The 19,600-nt window shown below is 29.5% G+C and overlaps 2 protein-coding genes across 2 annotated transcripts; one reads left to right on the forward strand and one right to left on the reverse strand.

Moving 5' to 3' along the window:
* The first annotated feature begins 9,157 nt into the window (after positions 1 to 9,157).
* Positions 9,158 to 10,657, forward strand: LOC110651325 (ethylene-responsive transcription factor RAP2-10). Its single transcript, XM_021806627.2, has one exon. It carries the CDS (start codon positions 9,789 to 9,791, stop codon positions 10,344 to 10,346), a length of 558 nt encoding a protein of 185 aa, XP_021662319.2. The 5' UTR covers positions 9,158 to 9,788; the 3' UTR covers positions 10,347 to 10,657.
* Positions 10,658 to 11,445: 788 nt separating this feature from the next.
* LOC110651324 (CBS domain-containing protein CBSX1, chloroplastic) lies at positions 11,446 to 19,466 on the reverse strand. The gene is made up of 8 exons (XM_021806625.2): positions 19,122 to 19,466; positions 18,123 to 18,210; positions 17,979 to 18,043; positions 17,371 to 17,419; positions 13,188 to 13,240; positions 12,269 to 12,384; positions 12,087 to 12,144; positions 11,446 to 12,004 (listed from the first exon to the last, which is right to left on the reverse strand). Exons 1-8 carry the CDS (start codon positions 19,332 to 19,334, stop codon positions 11,930 to 11,932), a joined length of 717 nt encoding a protein of 238 aa, XP_021662317.2. The 5' UTR covers positions 19,335 to 19,466; the 3' UTR covers positions 11,446 to 11,929.
* Positions 19,467 to 19,600: the final 134 nt, after the last annotated feature.

Below are 19,600 nucleotides of genomic sequence, written 5' to 3' on the forward strand. Positions count from 1 at the left end.
ACGTGACTTGGTGCGACACAATTTTCCCTTTTGTCCATGTGGGTTGACTTGGATGAGAAAGAGAAAAGATGTTCATATTAATTTTTTTTTTCCCCCAACATGTATTTTTATGTGATGTAATTCTGAATAAATACATAAATTTTGGCTTATTTTATTGAGGTACACCATTAATTTGTCAAATATTAATTAATGCATGTATCACTTATAAAAGTTAGTATGACCTTAATTTTTAATTATTTGAAAAATTACAATTTTTTTTTTTAGAGAACACACACACGAAAACACAAGACTTACTGTATCAATATTTACACTCAGGCAATTGCTGACCGAGAGAAATCTTGACAACGAATTAAAAATGACTTAAGAATAATATTACCAAGGTCTTTTACCATTAAGCAAAATCTATTACTTGAAATGATTATATTATTCATTTAACAAATCCATGTTTGAGTTTTACTCTCTAATTACTAATTTCTCTATAAAAAAAAAAATTATTTGCACAAAATGGTAAGAAATAGAGAAATGTATACTTGTAAAGCAATTCCATTGGAAAACTACCCAAATCACTTTCATCCCAAATTTGACGCCAAATTCAATTTCTGAAGTCAAATATCAATTGTTGGACTTCATTGAACTTAGCCATGGAGAATCGAACTAACTAGAAACTCATAGTACATTGTTATGACTTTTCGCAATCTTACTAGTCATTCCCTTCATGAAAAATATCAATACAATGCATCAAACATTTACGAGTCAAGAAAAACATACACCATTTGATAAAATCATGATAATTTTATTAAAACATATTAAATTTTATATTACACACACGTTGTCCAATTTAAATCTCTTTGTTTACTTTTTAAATAAATGTAAAAGATATCATAATTATAAATTTATTCTTGTTAAATATTTATTACTTTTCGTTCACTTTTATTTTTTGTTTAAAATTTTTATATAATAATTAAAAAAATAATTAAATCACCTAAATAATAATAAAAATACTCTTTAATTTAATTAAATTAGCCTTTATCTCTTCTAATTAAAAGAGAAGGGGAAATGTTAAGATAAGTTTTAATAAATTACACAAATAGTTAGTTTTTAGTAGATATAAAGATAAAATGTTTTAAAAAAATTAATACTTCTTAATCTTTATAAATAAAATAATTTTTAAAAAATCAAAAAATAAGAGTAGACAAATAGAGTATGGGAATATGTAAAGTTAATATATATATTGTTCATATACAAATTTTATAATGTAAATCTGATATCTAAAAGAGCTAAATAATAATAAAATTCATATATTTAATCATAAATAATTTGAATATATATAAAAATTTTAGAACGGAAAAAATGAATTTATATAATTAATTTTAAATTTTTGAGATAAAGATTTAATTTAGCCTAGTTGAGTTGGGTATATATAAAAATTTTAAAATAAAAATTTAATTTAAAAATTATTAGATAAATTTTTGTATAAAAATAATTCATAATACCCATAAAAAGAAATAATAAAAAAAGCATCATAAAATCGTTGATCAACAAGCCAAAGCCAACCACAATCAAGTGTAGAAATGTGTGTGTTTTTATTACCCTACTTCTAGCAATCTCCACCTAAATCTTGACTTTATCAGCTCAATAATTGGACGGCCAGCTTATGAACACATCTTAATCAAAGCATATTTTCCAAAAGATATTTTCTTCTTGTTATGTGGCGATGATACCAACGCCGTGGATTGTCCTGACGAATCTCTCGATATCCTCTTCTGGGTCAAAAATATTATAAATGAAAATACTCAAAAAATGGGAAAAAAAAAATTGCCACGTGCCAATTGCCCATCATCACCACCTGCTTTTACTTGATGACCAAACCACTTCTTATGAATCCTGATTTGTGATTGGATGCTAAGAAAATCTACCCTTGATCACGATCATGGGCTTTGCCCTTTTATACAAGTCAAATTGCCTTATAATGGGTTGCAACCGGTTTTATTATATTGTTAATTAATTATAATAATAATTAATGATTAAATTTTATTAATTAATTATTCAAGATTTTATATTAATTATAAATAGTGTATATATAAATTATATAAATTATTGTGTCTTTATAAAATTATTAAAATTTTATTTAAGAAATATTTTATTATTGAACATATAAGAAAAAAATAAAGTATTCTTGTATGTTTGCGAGTTGGCGTGTGTGTGGTCTCCACACGATGCATGTGAGTCGGGCCACATTACCATATGGAAGACTTATTTTATAATTTAATAATGAGATTATTATTAAATTAATAATTACATTTTTCTATTTTTTTCCATCCTTTTCAAATAATTTTTAAAAAAATTTATCCCACTTTATTTACCTTCTAAAAAGTTAAAAAAATATTATTTTTTTTAATTTTATTTTTATCTATTGTTATTCCACTGCATTTATTCCTTTTTATCACTTATTTCTATCTTAATTAAATATAATAGTACTTTAGGTAATTATTAATTTTTTTTAAAAATAAGATTATTTAATTATTTTTTTAATTATTATGTAAAAATTTTAAACCATAAAAGCTCTATCTTTTCATTAAATTTTAAAATATAAAAAAAGTTTAATGGTGGGCTAATCCTTAATCCTTATTTAATGCTCAGCTTTGCAAAAAATTTTTTTTTTCCTTTTTTAATTTACTTTTCCAATAAGAGATTATTTAACTTCATTTATACTTGCATGCCAAACTCCATAAAGGATCTTTAACTTGCAAACAAGTGATTAAAAAAAAATTTAATTCAGAAAAGTGAAAGTAATTATATTTTTTAAAGATGTATTTAATATAAATTTGAACTCACATGAAAATAATTTAATAATTATTATATTAAATATTTATATTAAAATTTATAAAAATTAATTAAAATTTATATATAAAGTGTACGAATTTATTTATAAATATTTAATTTAAATATTAATGAATTTATTTTTATATAAATTTGAACTTTTATAGTTGCTATAATTTGAATAATAAATTGTTTTTATATTAATTTTAATTTTTTAAAAATATTCAATGATAGTTTATTTATTTATCATCCAATAATTATACTTTCAAGAAATTTCAATAAATTATGAGAACTGGGATTTGGCATATCATGATTAAGATTGTGATTAAATATATGGAATTTGTGGACCCCTCTTGTTTTTGATAATAAAAATTTGGCACAATTTCTATTCGCCAACTTGTTTACAGCTAAAACACACCATGCAGGCATCACATTCCATTTATACATAAATAAGATTTAAAAAAATTAAAAAAAAAATAAAATAAAACGCGCACGCATATATATATATATACACACGGATTAGTAACAATAATGCATTAAAATTACGATAATTTTAATAAAATTTTTATTCTTATATAATTCATATCTACAGGCACTCACCATCAATGTAGATCTCAAAATGCCAAAAGAGCACACTTTTAATTTGAATTTATATGTAAATATTAACATTGTTAACATTAATAAATTCACGAGCCATGACTTTTTTTTTTTCATTTTTTCTCTCCCTTAACAATAATTAAAAAAGAAAAAAATTACATTAATTTTTCTTAATAATTTATTGAAATATTATTGTGCTTATTATTTATTAATTACGAACATAATTTATTATGAATTATTTATTTATTATCCATAAATTGTTTTTTTTAAACTCATAAAAATAATAATACTATTTCTATTATGAATTAAAGTCTAATTCCTCTTTTTTTCAATTATAATAATTAAAATAATATAGTAATGGTAATAGTTATATTTATTAATTATTCTACGTGATAAATATTTTAATATCTAAATAATTAATATTATCATAATACAAAATAATTTGAATGGATTTCAAGTTTCAAATGAATTAAAAATGAACTCATTATAATAAAAATGAAAATATTTAAATAAGATATAACTCAAGAGTTTTCCATAATTTATATTAGTATTACCAAAGGTGGTAATCTATTACATAACTTTTAACACATTAAAAAAAATAACATAATTAATAAAGAAAATGAAGGGTTATATAATTTAAATATGCATACACTAAGAAATTTTATAAAGCCACATATTGATAATATAAACCAACATATATCAATAATATAAAGAATCATTTGTCAAAAGTTTTTAGAGACCAGATTTATTATATTTATATAAATTTTAGGTTTTAAAGTGGAATTTTAAAATAATTTTAGTTTGTAATTAATTTAATTGAAAAAAAGAAAATTAAAAAAAAATTGAAGACATATTAAAAAAAATAATATGTTTTATATATTTCAAATCAATTTTCTATTATATCATATTTCTCTCATTAGGATATGTTTGATTTTAATTTTCATAAAATACTTGAAAAAAATAAAATTATTATTATTAAATATACAAATATTTAAAAAAGTAAAATTTTTAAAAATATAAGAAATAACGCTTCACGAGTGAAATTATAAAAAATCCCTTTAAGATCAAACAATTCCAACGAATTGAATATTTGCAAATAAATTAGACTTAATATTTTTACATAATCAAAATTAATATTTTTTTTTCATTTCATTAATTATAATTTAATTTTTACAATATTATTGACGTTATTTCAGAATTTAAAATATTGAAATTCACTTTTTTTTAATTAAAAATATCAATTTCACTCCAATTTACTATTTTTAAAATTATTTTTTATTTAAATTCATTCATCAAAATTTAGATCCATTTATTTTTATTTTCTGAAAATGGTTAAAATTGAAACTTACGAAAAATTACAAATCCCCAAATGTAATTAGTGATATTTCAAATTATAATATAAAATATTTTCGTTTTAATAATTTTTAAAATATGTTATTTGTCTTTATTTTTAATTTAAAAAATAATAAATGATAAAATAAATAAACGTCTATGGACGAACGCTTTAGCATGCTTAACACTTCTTTTACATATAACTGAACTTCTTACTTAAAATATCTTAATTCGTAAATTTGTCTTATTTAAAATTTTAAAATTATTACAAAAAAATAATTTTTTTTTATTTAGGCATAAAGTTAATTAAATTAATTTTTTTTCATTGATTTAATTAATTAAAACCTTAAAAATAAATTAGTAGAAAGTAGATAAATATCAAAATTTATTAAAAGTGAGTAGTTATCAGAAATTATGAAAAATTTTAAAAAATTATATTACTAAGGATAAATTACTTTTTTTTTAATTTTAATCTTATTTATCATTTTCTAAAATTTAAAGGTTTTTCTTTCCTAAAATGGAGCGACAGTCCCTTTTTGCATGCCACGTACGTCGTGACAACAAATCTTGTTGGTCCCCTTTTTTTTTTATTTCTTTTCAATTTATAAATGTAATATTTAAATATAAATATTTTAAATAAATTGTAAAACATAAAAATTTAAAATAAATATATTATTTTAGGTTATAATTTAATATATAATTAGCTAATTAATTAATAACTTTATTTTTCAATAAACAATATTAAAAAATGAGACATGAATTACAGGTTTTATTATCATTTTAATTTTTTACATGTTTTTAATTGTTTTTTCCATCTACATGAAGAAAATAAGGGAAAAAAAAATACCTATCTCTATTAGGTTTAATCTCAGGTGGACAGAGAGAATAAGATTTTCTTTCTCTAATTTTTTTTAAAGAGAGAAACTCTTTTTTCCTTTTCTTTTATTTTTCCTTCATTTCCGAACAAGAAAAAGTGTTAATCCCAATTTATTTTCTCTTATTTATTTTCTTTCCTCCCCTTTTCCCTGTATCCAAACAAAGTGTTAGATTTCCACATCCGGTTTCTTTAAGGGTGGATGCTTGCATGATAATCTTAGGGGCAAAGTTTTGTTTGTTTGAGCTGTTTCAGATCGATGGTAAACAAATTCTTAGTTTTCGTGACACGGTACCTCTTGAGGACAGTATCGATGCCATTCCTATGGCATCCAGTCTCTTAACTGCCAAAGAACTACAAGAACTCTACCTAGCTGCTCGTTCTCTCCCTCAATTTGATCTTATTTTTTAAAAGTTGCAGATGGCTTGGGAAATGTTTGTTGCAAGTGTGAAGTTCTTCTTAAGTTGCATTTGCTCTCTGCGGTTGTTCCTTTGCATATGTTATGGAAAAAATATAAATCTTTTACTCATAGAGATAATAATAATATATTTTAATATAAAAATGTAAAAATAAATATATATCCAAAAATGTAAAAATTATAAGACTTACTGAAAAAATGAATACTTCCCCCTTTTAATTTGAATTCACTCAAATGAGTAAATCAACTATTGATAAGATAATATATATATATAAAAAAAATTAAATATAAAGTGTATTTTAATTATCTATAAAAAAAAAAGAGATTATATGGAGAGAGCCGATGAGGTCTTACTCTTATAGTAAAAATTTAGCCTCCATAATTAAAGGGGTCTATAGTTAAATTCCCATCATTGTCCACTTAGTGGTCTTTAGAACTGTTTGCTATTTTTTTATTAATTAATATTAATTACATTATTATTTATTTTTTTTATTTTAATAAAATTAATTAATTAATGTTTATTTATTAACAAATATATTAATTAATATCTATAATTTAATTTCATCAACTAATTAATCTCAAATTAATCTATTACAAATCACATGGATCATAGCCTTATTCAAGCTCAATGAACACTGTTGTTAACTTTCTGACCAAAAGACAGACAGCCCAAAAAAAGGAGATTATGTTGGAAACAAATGTGTGCCTGTCGTGCTTGCGACAGATGCAGGCATGTGGGTTTATAGATGTATAGCCTCCTTTGGCTTCAAAATCTTCACAATGCAAGTGTGTGAATTCTCACGGGGCTTAAATGCCTTTCGTTGCACCTTCGTTAGGCTAGACCTCATAACCACTTTTAGCCACAACTGAACTGCAGACCATCCTCCTTGCCACCGAAATCACTCTCCCTCATTACCCATTTGTACCTAATTAGCCCCAAAGCCCTCAAAACTTTGGGGAAAAAAAATAGAAAACTTGAAACTTTTGGAGAAAAAATATTTCTCTCCAAGTTTTTCTTTGCTGTTTATCTCGAGTTGTCGAGCTTTTCATCTATTGAAGGTTTTCCTTGCCTTTCAAGACAGGGAAAGACTCGCCTAACTGTAGTTTATCCCTTTTATAATTGGATTGAGAGTAAATAGTCTTTTGTGTATTATTTCTTGCAGATCTATAAGTTTTCATGGTGAGAGTGATAAATAGTAGATCTATGTAGGGGTTGTCATAGTCAAATCAGAAAATTGGTGGTCTTTCACCCTTGAGAATGAAATCTAGTGGAGATTAAACAAGTTGGTGGTGGTAGGTCCCTATGTCATCCAGCGTCCCCTTTTGACATCGAATTTGTTGTCCTCGATGGGTGGCTTAGCAAGGAAAGCTAAAATCTTTGAAGGATTCATTGTCTTCTCAAGCGGCATAGGAGAAAATGATTTAGCTACTAGAGTATTCTCTCTGTTTCTAACATCTCTCTGTTGATTTCTTTATTCTGGGTTTGACTGGATTTTGGTTTTGCTATGTAGTATGATCAATGGATATAGAGTTTGCCTATGGGTGAACTTTCAATCTTTTGATGGTGCCATGCAGCAAAGCTAAGCTATGGTAAATAGTTTTTGTCTCTTTCAGCATGTTCTGGAGATTTCCTCTCTGATTCTCTTTGCTTTGTAATGGACTAAGTTGAAACTTCTGAGTTGATGGGTTTTGGGTTATTTTTTTCTCTTAGTCCTTAACCCCTCTCTCCCCGCACGGCCACATGTTCCCTTTCATTTTAATGAACTTCTAATTTTATGTTCATAAAAGAAAATGGTTTTTAAGTCAATTTTATTTTCGATTGAAGAATAAAAACTAAGAAATTGAAGGAAGAAAGAAGAATTATGTGGGGGAGAACTAGTCACACTAATATATCTCACATTGAAAATATGAAATTTCAATGTAAAATATATATAGACTTAGATTCTTTAACTTACATTAGTTAATTTTTGGGATGTAGTTCTTCTAATTCCATATCAATAGTATGAAAGTCCCAGTGCAGCTGATGATGTTGGAATAGCATTGTTCACGGGGGCTAATGCAAAGCAACACTACAGTTTATTATTTTACATATTTTCTTTTTTTTTTTCATTATAATGATAAAAATAGTTTATATATATTTTAATATTATAATTTAAAAAGTTTTCAATATATTATAAATAATAAAAATAATTTTACTTTTTTAATATTATAATTAAATAACAAAACATAAATTAATTTTCTTAAAAAATATTTTTAAATTATTTATTTTCTACAAAATAAGCAGAGCATTAATCATAAAAAAATAAAGGTAAAATCAAACATAGTAAATAAAAAAGGCCGCCTTAATGTGAATGAATAAATTAGTAGGGCAATTTAAAATGAAATGCCCATAGTATCCCCAAAATTCTGAAAGAAAGATGATATTTTCTAAGGACAAAATAGTCCATCCACACAAATCGTTATTGCGTGGAGGAGCGAAAGTCAATTCCTAACGGTATCTATCCACCGACCACCGACCTACTTTTTTATTTTTTTAATTTGCCTGCGAGCGCGGAGTCTAACAGAAAGGTGGGCCTCACTGTGATTCTCACCACGTGGAGCCCACATCTTATTACTACACCGGACCCCATAATTTCACTAACCAAATAATCCTAAATCGGCTAAAATTAATTTTTTGTATTTTAATTATATATATATATATATATTAAAAGAGAAATATTAGTTTAATTATTTTTTACTATAATTTTTACCCTTTTAATTTTAAAGTTTTAAGTTTTATGAAATATTAATATTTTTAAAATTAATTTTTTTATAAAATAAAATTATTAAAATTTAATTAATTTATTCGGTGATTAAAAATATATTCTTTATATTTAAGTACTCACTATCTTAATTTTTAAAAAAATAATGACTAAAACTTAAATTTTATTTTTTTATTACAAAATATGTGTTTAATTATTACATTATTAATACAATAATTAAATAAAAAATTGGTGCTATGAACAAAATCTAGCCTAAAAATAATATTAAAAAAAAATAATGTTTATACTATAATCTATATCTATGTTGGGTTGCCCTAAGACCTTACCAAGTAACAAATAATTTCCTCCTCAACCTTTGAAATCCACCACCTCACTTGCCCACATAAGGCATCACCGCACCACCCATCACCACCTAGCAAATAATACATACTTCCTTATGTAATAATTTAATACCATAACATCATATTCCACTAATATTGCAAAACCCACTTTTCTTTATTTTAATTAATTTCCATTTTCTTTCTTTTCCAAACAAGGCCTTGAAATGCCAAGAGGAAAGCAACTATGTTTATTGCCCCCTCTCCCCATCTCTCTCTCTCTCTCTCTCTCTCTCTCTCTCTCATAACATACAGGGCAAAACAACATAAACACACCCTTCACACTCATACCCTCCTTTGCTTTTAAACAATTTCCACAAAGATCTGTGTCGGTGAATTTGGATTTTCTGATTTTTTATCACCCATCTTTTTTTTTATAAAAAATACAAAACAAAAATCGCCATTAACGTGTAAGATTACCCAGATGGCTGCCCCTTTTCATACCCGGCTATAGCCATAAACCCATAGCTGCACGAATCTTTTGTACCATGAAAGCTTGCTGATTTCCGAAGTTGGGATCATCGCTACCTTTTCTGCTTCTGGAGAGGGAAGTGGGTGTTTGGGAATATTGAGTGGTTGGTCGATTTAATTTTTTTTTTTTTGAAGCGATGGAAAATGGAGTGGAGAAGGCGATGGCCACGAGGAAGCGAGGAGATGGAGCGGTGGACGGCGACAGACAGTACAAGGGGATAAGGATGAGGAAGTGGGGCAAATGGGTGGCTGAGATAAGAGAACCCAACAAGCGCTCGAGGATTTGGCTCGGCTCATATTCAACTCCCGTGGCTGCGGCTCGGGCCTATGACACGGCGGTCTTCTATTTGAGAGGACCGTCGGCGAGGCTTAATTTCCCCGAGTTTTTGGCGGGAGAAAGCATCGGCGGAGTATGCGGTGACATGTCGGCCGCTTCGATAAGGAAAAAAGCAACCGAGGTTGGAGCTAGAGTCGACGCTCTTGAGACCGCTTTGAGTCACCACCACCACCACCACCACCACCACCACCACCATGATCACCATCGAAGTAGCAGTAGCAGTAGCAATAGCACTAATAACAATAGCAGCAACAAATCGGCGATTGATTGCTCAGAATTCAAGTCCTTTGTGGAGAGGGTCGACTTGAACAAGCTACCAGAAGCGGAAGATTCAGATGTTGAGTGGGAAAGGAATTAGAGGAACAAAACAAAGTCTCTTCCTTTTTTTCTTCTTCTCCTAGAGTGGATGCGGCTATGATTATAGTAGCTGCTAACATGCGCCAGTGAGGTATGTTAAGGTTATGGCAGATGAAATGATGCAGCCTTAATTTAAAAAAAAAAAATTATGTGGATTATTGGTATTTAGCAAGTTTCATCTTTAGATTTTTCTTTTTGGGGTTTCTCCCCTTCTTTTTTTATTTTTATAATTTTGGGTAAGGAAATTTTGGCCTTGTATAATTGATAAATGTATATTAGTTGGGTTATTATGACTTAACAGCTTTGTTTCAATTTCCAATTTCACTAATTTTGAGTTTGGAAGTAGAAGAAGAAGAAATGAATACAATATAACAGAAAGGGACTTGGGCAGGAATTGCTTTCTTTCCCTTCTCAGGGGGGGGGAGAGAGAGAGAGAGAGTGTGGGGGATGTTAAAAGCAGTGAGGAGGGGGGAACATGTATGGCCTACAATCTTGCAGTTGTTGCAAATAGCCATACTAACCACTAAAGTTATAACTACTAAAGTGATAAGATTTGGAGTTAGGTATTTTCTGGTTCTTCACTGTTGTTTAAATGGGGGCTTGTGGGCACCAGAAGAGAGTGATTGCTATCCTGGCTGGGTAGTGCAGGATGATCATGACGATGGGACCAACTTAATGCCATTCTGCTTCCTCTGATTGTTTTCCATTCATTCTCTTCTCTACTTAACAACAAAATTATATAAATTAAGCCCGAATCACACACTGATTTTACCTAAACCTATTTTGACTTGTGCTCTTCCCTATGCTTAGTTTACAAATTCATTTACCACTTTTTAGATGAATAGATGACAGATGACAAGCATTTGCCCCACGATTAGCGGATCGATTTTATTTATATAAAAAAAAAAGGCTTTCAAAAGCTGAGATATTATTGGTCACATTTTTCCTGTATAAATCATCTAGGATACTCGACAATGTTCACTGCTGGTTTAAGAAAACTGGGTTCAAAATGTACCATATATCTGCACAGCATAAATATACGTAACCTTTGAATGTTCTGAGGCTTGTGCACCATTCATTTTCAGCAAACAAGCATGGCCTTAGAGGATAAAGATAAGTCAGCTCTTGCAATTTAAGTACTTACAACTACCCAAATTCAATGACGAAGCAAGGACAACCCAGGCATACTAAGCCAATTCTTCAACATCATAAATCCACAAAAGAAGCCTCCATTCTAAATAGAATAATGTGCTCCATAAGATCGAGAACTATCTCTAACGATATATCTACATCAGTTTTTTTTCTTTTTCACTTTTTGTCCCTTCCCTTTTATCGGACAATTAATGAGGGAGGACTAGTGGTAAAATGGAGGGATCAACAAAAATTATTGGTCCCTAAGCCGGGCAATTATTTGTAGCTTAACAGTGTAGTAGGAACAGCAAAAATGAGGTACAGCATAAGCCCTAATTGCACGTAGCCAAGCTCCTTCCAACCTCTTCTTTGCTGAACTTGAACGAGTTCATGGAAACAAATTGATCCAGCTTGCCATTTCACTACTCCAACTCCTCGCAGAACATTTGGATATTACGCTGTCCCTTCAGTGGCATGTTTTATCTGAAGTGCAGCTCTTACAACATTTCCTCTTGTGATTAGTCCAACCTTCAAGAGTAGGAATAATGGTTTGTTAAAACCACCATTGCACATGATGACAAGTCAAAAGAAAAAATAGGACATCCCTTACCAGCTTGCCCTCAGAATCAACAACTGGAAGTCTACGATATTTTGTCTCCAGCAACAATCTGATACAAGACAGAGATTAAGAAGTTAATTTAGGCTCCGCCTTTTGGGAATAAAGGTAAATAGATGGCTTAAATATCAAACACAATTAACAAGCAAGGGGGAACGCAAAGGGCATGAGAGAACCTTGCAGCATCCTCAAGATTAGTGGTTTCGCGGACAACAACTGGGGCCGGTGTCATTAAGTCCCCAACAACCTTCCCATTAGTTTTGCTGAGTAACTTTTGTACCTCATTAAAAGTCTGCAATTATCATTAATGAACCACGTCAAAATATCTTCTTGAGCCACTGGGAGGTCAGAAGTCCAGACAACCAAAATTATGCTCTCTCTCTTAGTGAGATTTAGGTTGTTTCATGAATTTAAACAGACAAGACAAGGTCATGGAAAACATTTTTTTAACCAAATTTCTTTGCACGAACAGAGTGCACAGGATCAGGGCCCTTTACAACAAAAACATATCTACTCTATATGAAACTTTCATTAAAACAATCCAGCAATTTTTAGATTTTACAGAATGCAAAGAGAGGTGCTTGAGAAAGAGGAACTGTTTCGTTTTTTTTACTCCACAAGAGACCATAGTTCATTTAGAGGTTTTGATTGAAAAATTAGTTGGGTGCAAATTATGAGACAGTTCAGAGGATAGAAGGAAATGTACACATATTAAAGCAATTGGAAGACAAAGACCAAGTTGAAGAAGGCCCTGAAAGAAAAAGTCCTACATACCAGAATGGACATCTGTGCAAACAATATTAAACAGCAGCAAACAATCATGCAGCAAGCCAAGTGAAAAAAAAATAAAAATTAAGGCTCTCTTGACATATTGATTTGTTATGCTAAGGTCAGCTTTGCATCTAAGAAAACAATAAGAAAGATGAAAAAGAATACTTTGAGGCCATTTATCACTTCAGAGTGCAGAGGAAGCAAGTGTTCAGGTAAACTTGCAAAACAAATGACAAAAGATGTTAACTACCACAAAATAATTTGTTATGCTGTGACCATGCGTAATTTGTATACATTACTGTTTCAAAGATAGCTTTGACATACTTTCCAAGTGCTGTCAACCTCTGGAAACATGCTGTTATCAGTTCTTCCACCACCTAGTTGACATACAGAAAAAATTCATGCAGGTAAGAAATGTTGCAAAATGGCAGTATATTTAATTTCCCTGCTATACTAAAAACTATTATTTATTTATTTTCTGCTTCATTTTAGTGCTAAAAACCCCTAAAATATGTCAAAAAAGTTCCATCACAAACAAATACAAACCCAAATAATAAGATATGAACAATGTTTACGATACCAGTATATGTCATCACTATAAGTTTAAAATTTAGTAAATTATAGAAAGATTTTCAAATGCATCCATCATCAAACATCAATTTTAAATTCAAGTGCCATGCTATATAAGTCATTACTCAAAGAGGAAAACAAGAGGAAAGAAAAGGTCCACCACCAAATCACCAAATTTCATATTTTAAACTAAAATAACAACCATAACACAAAAAGCACTGCCCAAAAAATCTAATCTAAACAAGGTAGGACTCTCTTTTCTTTTATATTTTTTTTCCAAAAATTTTTGGTTTAAATCGAAGTAGTCTTAATCAGTTTGAATGATTCTTTCACACACCCCCCACCCCCCCCCCCCAACAAAACTTTTCTTCCAATTTTAAACATTTGGTTCACATATTGATTTAGAACAAAGGGAAAGAACCAACAAAAAAAGAAATCAATGACCAATCCTTGGAAAAGAGAACTAACTCTCAATAATTTTATTTAATTTCAATAATAATCATAATCCGAAACTACTGAATAATAGAAAATTAGCTCTATTTATAGATCTTACAACCTAATCAAATTAGGAATAGAAATCCTAATTCAACTCTAATTACTAAATAAGATAAATTAGAAAATAATAGACCTAATAATAATAGAATTCCTAAACAATAAGAACTCTTCAAATTTCATAATTCTATAATAATTAAAATTCCAAAATAAAATTGTAAAACTTCCTATTCTGCATTATTCTCCCTGGTTGGAGAAAACCCGACATCAAGTTTTAAAGTGTTGAAAGATCAAGAACCAAGTAAGGAGAACACACAATATGATCTTCTTGGGCGATAGCAATAAGAATTATTTGAAGAAGTTTGCACTCGCTTTTGTATTTTTAGAAACATCTGGACAGATAAAATCAATTAGAACAATAGTTAAAATGCCCTTTAACTCAATAGGATCTTCAATTTTCATTGATGTCTCCATAGAATCTTTTTCATTCCCCAATATATCTTCCTCAAGCTTTGATTGTGCAGTTTTATCAATTTCTTACTCTGAAAAAGGCTCTTCAACATGTGAATGCTCAAGACTTGAATCATTGGATTCTTCAATCTCATACTCTTCAACCTTGGTTTCTTTGTCCCTCGTTCTCATCTTCAAGCTGCTCTTCGAATTTTCCTTTTTGTTTATCTTCAACGTCAAGCTTCTTTCCTTGATTTATAATTTGAATTTCTTCTCTAAGTTCTTGCACAGCTACCGATAACTTATTAAGCTCTATTTTTGATAACTCATCAACTTGTACTTCTACTTTTAATAACTTATCAAGCTGCGCTTTCAATTTTTTCACATATGAAATCACAAGTTATTTTCTACATTCTTCAAGCTCTCTTTCCTTAACTTATAAGAAATGTTGTAAATCTTCATATTCCCTTTCTTTGTCTAGTAAAATCTATTTAACTTCTGGATATTCACCATGTAAGAAAGAATACCTTTCACGATCACGTCTATAACTATAATTATCTATCCAATGACATAAAGATAGTAATTGACCCTTATGAAATCAAATGTCATAATTAATTTCCTCAAGAACATTTTTGTGGTAATTGATCTCCTTTTATAGCCTCTCAATATAAGTTTTCATAACATTTGAAGTAAGAAAACATATCTTACTTGAAGAAAGAAAACATACCTTACTTCAAGGAAAAAAAAAAAAACTCAAAATTCAGCTTTTAAGAGTTATTTCTGCCGAAAACAAGGGTGAGTTTGTTGGATAAGGAAGATGATATGAAAACCCGATCCATTGGGTTAAAGCTCCAAGGGCATCAAACTAAAGTTCCAACGATGCGAAGAGACAGATCGGCTAACGACGAGTTGTTAGGTTCTTCTAGTTTTTGACTTTTTTTTTGAACTATAGGCAGCAAGGAAAAATTTTGAAGGACAAAAACAATAGTGGGAATCTAAGGAATGGGAAGTCTGGTAATTTTGCAGAAAGCGATGAAAATTTGGCTCGATTTTAGACTCTGATACCAAAATTGATGTTGTACAAAGGGAAAGAACTAAGAAGAAAAGAAATCAAGAACCAATCCTTAGAAAAAAGAACTAATTCTCAATAATTTTATTTAATCTCAATAATAATCATAATCCAAAGCTACTGAATAATAGAAAATTAGCTCTATTTATAGAACTTACAACCTAATCAAATTAGGAATAGAAATCATAATCCAACTCTAATTAGAAATACTAAATAAGATAAATTAGAAAAATAATAGACCTAATAATAATAAAATTCCTAAACAATAAAAATTCTTCAAATTTCTAATTCTATAATAATTAAAATTCCAAAATAAAATTCTAAACTTCTTATTCTGCATTACATATAGCAATAAACCAGAACAAACCCGCACCAGTTTCCCATTTAATTGGTTGGACTGACTGATATTGTCCAATTTTCAAAACTTTAAAATTACTGCAAACTATTTTGAAGGATAAGAATATCTACCACTTGCTGTTAAACTATGATGCCTCAACACACCTTCAGCGAAGGGCAAGTAGTGTCCAAGACTTGCCCAACACATATCGAACACTTCAAACCATGTCCAACAAAAAAAAAAAAAGAATCGAAAAATGCCTGACACTTGTCCGACACAATTCTTATGCTTGTCGGATACACAATTGATACTTTACAAATATTTTTTCATCATAATTTTTTACATATTAATAAAATAAAATAAAAATATATTGTTGAAATCTAAAAAAGATTAGATAGAAGAGAATCATATTAGGAGATTACTACTTAAATCCGAACAAAATTAAGAATAAGAAACTGCATTGGAAACTAGCTGGATGTAAGTGATAGGTATTGGCAATGGATTTACTTTATAGTGACCTTATTGAAATATGAGGATCTCATGATGACAAGTAACAGCTGTCTCAAATAATTTATTATGAATTAAACTGTATGTTCTTAAGTTTGACATTATTTTAAAATATTTTACTAGATAGTATATACGAATTTTTCTTTTTATTATAAATGAAAGGCTATATATATAAATTTATGTATATATACGTAGGGGTAAGCATCAGTCGGTTCAGTCTAGAAAATTGATAAACCAAATAAGCTGAAATTCTTATAGATTGAAACAAACCAAATTAGGGAGAAAACGGAATCGAAGCAAATCAAACCAGTGCAGTTTGATTCAACTTATTGGTTTGGGCTTATTGTGAAATCATTTCAAACCCAATTTCAATTATATTTCCAATTTTTAACTCTAATTTAAGATCTAATAACACTTAATTTAAAAAAAATTTATATATATTCGATTTGGTTTGGTTCTACTTTTTTTTTCTTAGAAAACCAAATCAAACTAAATAAACCGAATTTCTTAGAATTAAAAAATCAAACCAGACAGAATTGCCAAAAAACGCAAACTGAATATCTTACATAAATAGATTCAGTCGATTTTTTTATTTGAATTGAATTTTGCTATACATATATATATTGTTCCGTGTTGTGTCCGTGCAACATAGCAATGAATCATACCCAAAATATAAAGTTTCAACATGTCATAAGAACACACCAATGTTATTCTTTACTTCTTTAGTGTAGACAAATTAGATCACTAACGATAAAATGCTTGCAAAATGTATGTGAGTGCATTCTAGTAAAACATAAAAAATGACTACATAACAGAAATTCCTTTTTTGTTTTGGACAAGACAATGTTTTTTTAAAAAAAAAATTCTTAAGACTATATCTTTCAAAAATATTTATAACTGCAAAGGAGAAATAAATGTTCTTTCTAGCAAATTGGAATAGGATGCAGGAGTTAAATTACAATTTTGATTCATGTGAAATGTCCAGGCGTAACAACATCATCTATGGTATTTTTAGTCAAAAGGTAGTGAATTGGCTTTTCTGAAACAATATGAATAGCCAAGTCTTGATGATTTCAAATTACCTGATACAGAGTCCAATGCTAACAAGTCATAATCTGACACAAGACCAACCTACAATAGCAAAGAACCTTCAAATCATTCCCATAAATATAGCTGTTAATGAGCTAATATAAATAATGCAAATATGTTGAACCAGACATTGAAGTTAACATCTCAAAAGAGGGAAGGTTAGAACTACTCTAAAAGGTGTCAAATAATTCATGTAATAGAAGAACAATAAAGCAATTAGGATATTGAAAAGTATACATGCTTATTCTTTTTAATGAATGTGACATAATATAGCATCAAGCCAAGCTTAGAGATTGCATGCAATCCCTACAAAATAGGTTAGGCCATTTTTATTGATTTCAAAGCTTTTTAGGTCCATTTAGTTTCCAAGGTAAATGATACATCCTCCAAAAATTGGTAAAGGCAACCAAGCAAAATGCTAAGAGATAAAGATTGCAAGTAACCATCAAATTAGGCCATACAGGCACTGGATGTAGAATGCTTCTCATTCATTTTAAACCAAAATATAAAGAAAAAAACACAGGGAGAATCTTACTAGCATAATAGACTAAGTCATGCCAAAAAGGAGAAAGGAGTGAGCGGAGGAGAAAGAAGAACTTACCAGCTTCCAATCATCATCAATCACAGGAAAACCCGTAATTCTGTGTTCCACCAGAGTTTGCAAGGCTGTTGCACAAACAATGGCACATTAGTGGGTGACAAGAATATGGTGTACTCCAACAAATAATATATATCTTATAAATACCTTCATCCACAGTTGTTGTTGGTTTTACCACACGCAAATCCTCTTTCCTTGTCATAAAATCACCAACTGTATAAACTCCATTTTTCGGCTGCATAGCAGGTGTGGTAAAGAAAATCATATGCAGAAAATGGATGAGGTATTGAGGTCGGAAATATTTAAAGATTTCTGGCTGAATAACAGCAGGTCCAGTTAAAAAATAAAATGCAGAAAAAGAATGAGGTTGGAAAATATGTAAAGGTAAAGAAGAACAAGAAATTTGAATGCTCAAAATTCTAGACGTTAATTCTTTTGATTAGCAAGTTTTAAAACCCCAATTCCCATTCTTACCCCAAATATCCATCACTCAAACCAACAACCTACAGGGAAGCAATAACATCATCCAGGAACTAAGGAAAAGCACTTTGCTCCTCCATAAGTCAAAATGCAAACAGCATTTCCAGCAGAAAGTAAAAATATGAATTAGCATAACGAATATATAACTTCCAAGTGCCCTTGCACGTCGGATCATTCAAAAACAAAAAGAGCAGCCCAAATCTGCATTCAAACTAAGTGTATCATGCATCCATTACAGAATATTTCATACGCATCAGTGTTACTTAACCCCGTTTTCCATAATAAACCTTACAAGAAGCAAATTCTAGATAATTAAAGTTATGCATTCGTCCTCTGCTCTTACTACTAGCTTAAATATTATTCCAATAAACGAACAGAAAGTTAAATAGCACGAAAGTAATAATTACTAACTGATTAATAAAATTAACTTGAATCAATGATTGATCAATAGAACACAGTTCCTTCAGAGAAATAAACTGCTCGAACAAATCAAGTACCAAAATTAAATTGAATTTCCTCTAATCAGTTCATGTAAAATTATATAACAACTAAATGAACTAATTCAATCACGAAACTCTAAATTGAAATGTTAATTATACGGAAACGACGATTCTGAACTTCGGAGAACAATTAATTCTCTAGCATATAGAGGATAAGGTAACAGACCGGTACGGAATTAGCCATCAAGGTCCCACTTGCGGCAATAGAGGAGGAACGACGAGGCCAAGAAATGACGGATAAAGGGAGGAATCTCTGGCCTGCGCGGGACAAGGGAAGACAAAGGAGCTGGTGAGCGAAGGCAACGGTGACGGTGGTGGTAGGAGGAACAGCGGCGCGTAGGCTCGTGAAAGGGAGATGGAGATGGAGAATGGAGTGCATGGTGTTGGGAAGGTGGGCTAAAGGGGAGAAAAGGGAAACGGAGACGGAGGAAGTGAAGATAAAAGTGCAGGTGATAGAGACTGAAACGCTCTCGCCTGGGAAAAACGACCGCCCTCATCTGATATATCGCTCTCTATTTTAATCGCTTAATTACTGTTCATATTATTATTTTTATATATTTATACATTTTAATTAATAATTTATATTTTAAAATTTTAATATTTTCATAAAATATTTAAATTATATTTATTTAAGATTTAATATAC

Source organism: Hevea brasiliensis, chromosome 10 (genome assembly GCF_030052815.1).
Source record: "Hevea brasiliensis isolate MT/VB/25A 57/8 chromosome 10, ASM3005281v1, whole genome shotgun sequence".
In the NCBI taxonomy this organism is placed as follows: Eukaryota; Viridiplantae; Streptophyta; class Magnoliopsida; order Malpighiales; family Euphorbiaceae; genus Hevea; species Hevea brasiliensis.